This window comes from Alligator sinensis, unplaced genomic scaffold (assembly GCF_000455745.1).
Source record: "Alligator sinensis unplaced genomic scaffold, ASM45574v1 scaffold611_2, whole genome shotgun sequence".
Taxonomy (NCBI): Eukaryota; Metazoa; Chordata; order Crocodylia; family Alligatoridae; genus Alligator; species Alligator sinensis.
The window spans coordinates 1,218,135-1,227,295 of NW_005841869.1; the positions used below are offsets into that span (position 1 = coordinate 1,218,135).

At 41.2% G+C, this 9,161-nt stretch overlaps 1 protein-coding gene across 1 annotated transcript in view; it reads right to left on the minus strand.

Annotated features, from left to right (window-relative positions):
• Positions 1 to 2,054: 2,054 nt before the first annotated feature.
• The window catches only part of LOC112548281 (TNF receptor-associated factor 6-like), a 21,254-nt gene continuing 14,147 nt past the window's right edge, over positions 2,055 to 9,161 (minus strand). The window contains exon 5 of the mRNA XM_025193604.1: positions 2,055 to 2,169. Within this exon, the coding sequence (XP_025049389.1) occupies positions 2,055 to 2,169 (115 nt within the window). The remainder of the gene's footprint in view (positions 2,170 to 9,161) is intronic.

Genomic DNA, 9,161 nt, shown 5'->3' on the forward strand with positions numbered 1-9,161 from the left:
GCAGCTGCGGCCAGGCTCCCCCGCTGCCTTGCCTTGCTGCAGAGCTGGGCAGGGGCCAGATCTCTTTGTTTGGCCTGGTGCCGCAGGCAGAAGACCGGGATGAGGAGTAGGGCACCGGTCCAGTAGACCGGGATGAGGAGTAGGGCACCGGTCCAGTAGACCGGGATGAGGAGTAAGGGACCGGTCCAGTAGACCGGGATGAGGAGTAAGGGACCGATCCAGTAGACCAGGATGAGGAGTAAGGGACCGGTCCAGTAGACCGGGATGAGGAGTAAGGGACCGGTCCAGTAGACCGGGATGAGGAGTAGGGGACCGGTCCAGTAGACCGGGATGCAACATAAGGGACCGGTCCAGTAGACCGGGATGAGGAGTAAGGGACCGGTCCAGTAGACCGGGATGAGGAGTAGGGGACCGGTCCAGTAGACTGGGATGAGGAGTAGGGGACTGGTCCAGAAGATGGGGATCAGGAGACTGGTCCAGTAGATCGGGATCAGGAGACTGGTCCAGTAGACTGGGATGAAGAGTAGGAAACTGGTCCAGAAGTCATGGATGAGGACGCTGGTCCAGTAGACCAGGATAAGGAGTAGGAGACTGGTCCTAAGGACTTGGCTGAAGGGCTAGAGCCAAAGGGGACAGGCCAGATGGGGAGGTTCCCCAGGGGCAGCAGCTTTGGGGTTGATCCCCTTAAATATTTGCATTAAAGACCTGACAGAAGAAGTGGGCACACACCGATGGATTTTGCAGATGACAAGTCAGGAGGCATTGTCAAGGCAGAGGAGGATCAGGCTATCGTATGGAAAGAACCGGGAGTTCTGGAGAAGGGTGCAATAGGAACAGGGCAAAACACAGTAGTACAAAGACAAGGGACTAAGGACAGGAGTTTCTGCCAGATGCTTCTCTGATGGCAGAGGAGAAGATGTGGGGGAGAGGAAGGGGACTAGGCGATCACAGGAAAACTGCCAGGATTGAATGGATGTCAGACTTTGAGGATTCACTGATGTGGGATCAGGAATCAAGAAAGTGCAAAACACAAAGCAGCAAGGACAACAGCTTGTTTCTAGAAATGATTGCAGTTGTATTAATTTATGGTACTGGTGTTTGCTTTACTCATGTTTCGGTGGGACCTTTTTTCCAAACTCCTTTTTAGATGACAGCAGATTCACCGAGCACGTGTACATTAGCATTTACACATTCATGTATGTGCTGGTTTCAAAAGCATAAGGAGTTTAAGGCCTGGATCCAGCAACAGATTTCATGTAGACAAAAGGATTCATGCCAAGCTCAGCTGCAAGACTCTGACCTAAGTAAACAGGTTAGTCTGGACCAAACCATGGCCCCTATTCTGCAAATGCTTACACAGGCATATAACTTTACTCAGATGAGTAATTCCATTGACTATAACACTGCAGTATTACACTGTGCCTTAGGACTAAGCCTTTTACTCCGAATTAGGCCATATTGATGTCAGTTCTCAATGCAGAAGCCTTAAAACTTGGTGTGTATTAGATTTGTATTGACTGGAATAAAAACTAGATAATAAATGTATTAGTTTCAATAACAGTTTACACAGTTCAGGTGTGTATCCATTTCAGTTCATAAGTACCAGTTTAAACAAACTGTCAAGGACATAACCTATTTCCATCGTTTGCAATGTAGAGGAATGAGCTTCTGTAACTAGTTTAGTTTAAAAAAAATAGTTTGATCAAAGAACAAGCATCTGGTCTTGAGTAACAAATCTATCAATTTGAATAGAAATGAATGAGTTCTGAAGCAAAATACATCATACCATTTAATGGCAATGTATGAAATTGCTAATCACTCAAAACAATGCAAGTCTTCTTGTTCTGTAAGGATGTTCCCTTTTAAGTTGCTGTGTGTGTTGAAAAGTTAAGTATTTCCTACTTTTATTCATGTAAATTCAGTAGGACAACTCACAGATTGAAGTGTGTAAAGATGGGAAGTTCAAAAGCATACAAGTGATTACACCATAAGAACTGCCATTTACTGAGTCAGACCGTAGATCCATCTTGCCTTTTAGCCTGTGCCACACGGTGTCAGAGTGGATACAGCGTAAGTCCCATGACCATAGTGTTCAGAAGTGCTACTTTTCCGTAGGATTTGTGTTCCTGAATCACTTGGACATTTCTGATAATCACCACTTTTAGCTGTCTAAACAGAAATTCAGAATCCTAACATTGAGGCTGTTTTGGGGCAGGGGGGAGCCATGATCATCAGTCCAAACATTATCAAAATTACTGGATTACTCTTTCGGATCTTTTAAATAGATCTTGAAAAGTCATCTAAGGCTAAATTTAAGTGTTGTGGGGTTTTTTTAATCTTACAGAAGATGAATGAGTAATATTTTGGAGTTTTCTTCCCTGTGTTCCTTTGTTGTTACTCACACAAAACAACCTAGGGATGTTTAAAAATGTCCTTGTATTTGCTAGTGGAGAATACCAGAAACTGTTTTAATTTTCTCTCACAGACAGTGCCAATCTCATCTATTTTTCCATATAAAGATGAATGAAATATGATAAAGAGCAAAGAAGAATGGGAGAAAAAGTAAACCCCTGATTCTGCAACTGGAGCTATGTGAGCACCCTGCAGACAGTCTTAATCAATTTAAGTTTTATAACAAGAGGACTGTTTATTTTTGTAAAATATGATTTTAATCTGATCTTTTCATAATGTTCATGAAGTATTAGATTATTTTATTAATCTGTTCCAAATGAGTGAATTCTTACTTTTCTCTTTAGACTGCTGGATTTTGCAGTAATGTGTCCAGAGGTGGTGAACCTGAATCTCCTTTCATACCTAAAGTCATCTGAATGCAGGCCTTTGATCTGTACTAAAATTTGTGGATGGATCTTGTTTACATTGCAACTTTGCTGCAGTATAATGCTAGCATTAGTAAATAATCGGTGCTGTGGCATGGAAGTCAAGTATATAATTTACAAGCAAAAGGCAAAAATTATAGTTACAAATCTTCATTTTCTAAAGTGCACTGCAATATCGCAATTACAGCATACCATTCATTTTACCCCTTACAGATTGCTCACCAAAGCCACGGCAAAGACTAAATCAACACAGTGACAGACCGAAACCAGAAAGAAGTTTGCTGTCTGGGTCAGAGAACCTTATTGACCCCGTACTCCTCAAGTCCTAAAAGCAGAGGGAATTTCAGTGGTCAGGAACACAACCATTCCCTTCCTCAGCTACCCCTAGCAGGACTTCGGCTGATACGTGAGATTAATCCCAAGCCACTAGCCTGGGATTTCAAAACCGAGTCCAGAACTCAAGATAAACAAAGGTGACACCTAGGAACCAAATTCTTGATCATGCAGCTGAATCAGGGAACCTCTGAACCAGTTACAGCACAGTTGACGTGTGCAGCATGCTTGGGGCCATCCCAGGATAAAGTCAGGTCAAAGCCCCGTAAGTGTCAAAAGACACGATCCCAGGGAAAAATGCTACTTGGACCCCTCTCATTTGAGTGCGTAGAGGGAGTCTAGTGCTCAGAACTGGGATATAAAACCCCAGACTCATGGATTTCCTTCTCAGCTCTGCCACTGAATCACTGCGAAATCTTGGGCTAGTCACCTTACTCTCCATGCCTCAGTTTTCTGATTTGTAAAATGCAAACAATCATACTTTTGTACTTCTTAGAGGCGTTGGGAGAGTTAATTAACTTACATAAAGTCACTTGAGATGCTCAAAGAAATGTGAAAGTTACTATATTTGAGGAACAAGGAGACATTTTTATTAAGGAAGGTTTCATTATCAGAACTTGGTTTTCTTTTCCACCCCCAGAGGACAGCCAGGCTCATAGAAGAATCACACAATGGTACTGAGGACACTCCACACCAAGCAGGACTAAACCCTTAGATGGAAAATGACAGAGCAAGTGCAGATTAGTCTAGGAATTCTTCTATTAAAAAGAACTGGTGATTTGCAATTGGTGGCTAGGATCCCTGGGAGAAAAGACAGGAAGCAGTAGTCTAACTGCCACGCTTGTCTGATGCATTTGCAACAGCTCCCACATCCAGGGTGTTTAATGCTGTATGAATGGCTATAAAAGACAGAAGTACTCAACAAGTCTACTTTAAAGGTATCAGTCAATTAGATGTGAATCTTGGATTATTTTAGGCTTGAGCATGCTTTTTATTAAATGCTACATTGTTATTAAATAAATAATACTTATTTTTGTCAACAAATGAAGACACAGCGCCTGCCCTAAGACATTTCTCTTATTCTTCACATATACTTTCTGTTACGTATTATAGAAATGCTGAAAGAGCTGTTTAGATGAGAGCTGGAACTTCCTGCCATGTTTTTCACATTTTGTAATAAACTGTTAAGTTCACGTGCCTCACAAAGAGCTCAAAAACATTCAGCAGCTCTGCTCACATGGCTGCTATGTGACTCAGCCTTTTTGTTTGCCAGCATGATAAAGCAATGTTATTCTTGGTTTTGTTTTTTTTGGTTTTTTTAGTGTTCTATCACATCCATGGCACAGATGTACTTACCCGGAAATCTTTTCATTAAACTCTCCCTCCCACCTCAAATGCACAACAGCATGCAGTACAGGAACAAATTGTACTTTCTGCTGAAAAATATTCTCTAGATTTCAAAGCAGCAGCTAGATTTAAAAATCAAGTACATGTTGAAAGCAAAATATTTAGCGAGATATCCCTGCTGTATGTAGGACCTACAATAGCTATTCTCTGGGCAGATGTGAATTGGGCAGAGTAGAGCACACACAAAAGAGCTATTTCTGTATTCGCTTACTACTGTGAAAATTACATGCTATAAGCACTATACCTGGAAACACTAAAAACACTCAGAAAAAATGGACTGAAAAATGGAGTCTCTTTATGCAGCATAACAGCCAACCAGCTGCTAGCTTTCTTTATCATTTCAAGCTCCATTATCCAGAACAGAAAACATTACAGCTTGTTTTGTTTCATGGTCCATGTCTATTTTCAAATCACAGCTGTCAGTTAATCCATTCAGGGAATTTAGAGGCGAATAACTGGCATTTTCTGGTGACTGGTATTTTAAGAGATAAGGGTCAAATTCTTTTAGGAGTTCAAGCAATTGTTCTAAGAAGTTTCCCATGCTTATGTCATTGTAAGTAACGAGAACTGAGAACAATTACAAAATGCTACCCCTCTACCTGAACTTCCTCTCTCAGTTATGGGTGCATAATCCTACTGCGGTCGGTGTCACTGACAACAGAATTTGGACTTTTGCTTTGCCAGAAAGTGACTGCTTTGAATGTTAACCCTTGGCTGGTTTGTGCCAACAACTGTGGTGGCTGCACGTGTTATCTTTTAAAAAATAAGCACTCTTGTGTTAATGATAATAGTTAATGAGACTGTGAAAGTGGAAATGTGAGGAAATTTTGGTAAAGTTATTTTTATGGTCATTAGTTCAAGCATTAAGGGCCACATAAGTGTGTAGGAGCTTAGCCTGAGTACCAGGTGAACCCTAACACCTCTACATTTCTCCTTTATATGTCCTCCCTCCCACGTGCTACAAATTTGTTCCTAGATGTGCCCATTTCTGCACGCAGTACAGACAGGTCATGAATTATAATGTCATCCTTTGTGCTACCAAAAGTTCATATGGAAACACTTATACACCTTTAACATGAGCGTTATAAATGGCTGGTGGGAAATATCACTAAGTATTTCCACTATAAACCTCTCCGTTTCACAGTTTTAGAACTGTTAAAACACACAGCGAGTTCAAATCTGGCACAGAAATTCTCAGCCAGGATGTGAATTATTTTTTTTTAAGAAAAGCTTTCAACCCATGAAGAGGTTTGGTCATTTTTAAATGATGGAGCTGCAAAGAGGTTTGAATTACTGGTTTCAGAAGGGCTGGTGCAATACTGCTGGGTCAATTTCTGTTTCTGAATGAAAAGGGGCACAAATAGCCTCACTATGCTAACAAGCTGTATGACTATGTTAAGTGAGCTTCAGGAGTTCCTTTTGCCTTCACAGTTCTCTAAATATGACACCTTTATCTTAGAAGGTACTGAATTACACTAAGAAACTAGAGATAAGTTTTTGGTACTTTCCAAAACTCGACATATTTCCTCTGGTAAATTTCCCCCACATGCGATCAGTTAACTGAAAACAGGATGTGGCTCATAAAGAGATTAAAATTTGAAGCTTGACTTTATTGTAGAGCCATTCCACTGGTGCTAGCTTTGCAGACAGCAATGCACTGCTGTCTAAGATGAATTATCAGTTGTATATTAAAAATATAATCTAATGCAGGTATATATGTTAAAAGCAAGAAAAGATTTTCAAATGCAAATAAGAGACTTGAGACTTTCCTTGAGACAAAAATCCTAAATCCAGATGAAAATGGGATGCTAGCTCCTAAATCATATGAATGTTTTGAAAATTTTACTTCAAGTATTTGCAACACATCTACAGCTAAAAGTATTACTTCGTTGAATGGGATACAGATGCGCCCTTTGAAACACAGATAGTTTTAAGTTAATACAAAAAGTCTGGACATGTATGCATGTTACAGAGAACCCTGAAAAACTTACAACTCGAGGAAAAAAACCAAAGTAGATTAAATGATGTTTAGTTTCTCATGGTGGGGTAATATTTCTAATAGTTTGATCTGCCAAGTTATGCTTTAACTTTGGGTATTTCCCACTTTGTCTAATGTTACCCGCTTACAAAATAGTGTTACTCATAACAGTGCCTACCTCACAGAGCAGTTGGACGGCTCAATTAATAATTGTAACATGCTTTGAAACTTTCATATAAAATATGCTATAGAGTTGTAAAGAAGTATTCAATACTACATTTGAGCAAATTATCAGCTTTGCACCATTCAACCTCTGGTCTACAATATAACCTTTTAAGTTGCCCTATTTGTAATAACTACTGTACTTACCACTAGTTTTAGCTTTTCTTTGTTAAACTCCCAGGACCTGGTCCAATTCCCATTGAAGGAGATGGAAAGTCTCCCATTAACTTCAAATGGGAGTTGGAGTGTATCCTAGCATAAACATCAGGAATCAATTTTTTTCCCTTGAGTCACACTAACTCAGTATTTTTCCAGTTTATTTTCAGTGTAATATAATATCATCCTCAGCGTGCTAGTAAAATAGTCCTCAAGGAACGTACGTTCTGGAGCATCATTGTGGTGCTTGTCTGAAAGCATGAATGGACATTATGTTCCACTGATCCTGTTTCAGCAGTTTCCACTCTATAAGCCAAGGGGTCACCTTAGGCAAAAGAAGGTTCAAATACTGAAGTGCTGCTCCTTAGATTGTGCTTCATACCTTTGTGTAAACTATTCCACCACAATAAATACATAACTGAGAAAAATACCCATTCTGTCTCTCACTTTTAGCATCATGACAACTCTGGCTTCCTGTCTATATTAAGTGATGTAGTTATACCATCTCCATCTCTATGTCACTTCACCAGGGCAAGTACCTAATACAAACATGCCTACCTGGCATGAAGCAAGGCTTATCCAATGCAGTTTATTTTAACCTGTCACCAGATGAAGCCCTGCTCTGCACTGGTGCGGCCTTGCCTATGGTAGGGGTTATGCTGGTAAAGCTGCACTGATGTAGTTCTACCGATGGGAGTTTCCTTAATGTAGAGATAGCCTGATCCAGACAAGAAAGTTTTTATCTGCTCATTTCCTTTGCTACTGCTCTGGAGGGAGCCCTGGGAAGTGGGCTATGCCCACCTGGCAGTCGCCCAGAAGCTCCTTCCCAAGTTCTGGAGATAACACTTGCAAAAACAAGCTAAAATTGAGCATCTTCCGACTGTGCAACTGATGGTGAAAGCTGAATGCTCTACCTCACTGACAATGGGCAATGAGATACAGGGTAAAGGCTAGCAGGTAAAGGCTGGATTTTCCTTAGGCTGCTGCCAGAATCATGTCGCCAGCTTGCAGTGGAAGATTTAATGCTATTCAACCTTTGCATTTTGAGTGCTATGAGCAAAATAACACTAAATTATCCTTGCAATGCTTACAGCGACTAGATCTATTTTAAAACCCCTGTAGCCTTCCAAAGCAGGCCACTCCATCTCTTGAGGATGTTTCCTGTATAACACTTGGCTCTTGTTTAGTTTTTTAATTAATGCCCAATAAAAACCACCTAAAGGTAACGTGAATTCACTTGATCCTGCTGTCTGCTTAGTGGGGCTGTCCCTGCCACACAGGGAGAACAGGATATTGTCCAGGGCAGCAAAGTATCTGGTGACTGTTTATGGGAGTGACTGACTGCAGGCTATCAGGAATGTACACATCATCCAATTAGCCAAGGGCATCAAATCTCCTGGGAGTGCAGTGCCTGCTTCTCAGTTCAGCATTAAATAACTCAGCACACTTAATAGCAGCTCAGCTTACAGCTTCTCAGCTCAGCTACCTGCTGACCACCCATGATGCAGAGCACACCAGCATGCGCCAAGCACCCAGACCGATTCCCTCGCCTGTTACCTTTCCCCCGAAGCAAATAAGCAAGGTAAGGTCACCCCTCCCTGTTGTCTTCAATGACCCACAAACTTCACTGGGCATCCACACCCATGTGCCTTGACTCTTGTGTTGTAGGATCACCCACGCCCTGGGGAACTGGACTCAGAATTTATTATTCTGAGTAAGGAAGAGAGCCAAAATTGCTGAACTTGATGGGTAAGACTGAGGGTGCCAAATTTGAGACACCTTTGAGAGCCAGATTTTCAAAGGTAGGTGATCAGCACTTCCTGAAGAGCAGGCTCGTTTTAGATGCACTGAATTGGATGTCCTGAAATGGAGATATTAAAAATTTCCAATTATTTTTAAATTTTTGGACTAAACCTTTATCCTCTTTAGGCATGCATGGTACATGCCAAAATACACTGACGGTCAAGTTTTCATCACTAAGGAGCTCGCAATCTAACTACAATTAGTTCATTGTATTAGTTAAAATACACTGATGTGATGTGGCACATCTGCAGTGCTTTCCATTAGAGAACCTCAAAATGCTTCAAAACTGTGACTGAACAAAGCTGCACAATGCCCTTGGCAGTATCTACCATTACCCCTATATCACAGATTAAGGGCATAAAGTGAAGGGCATTGCCCTTTTCATCCCAATGTCATAGCCATGCCTCTTCCCACATAAAGGCACA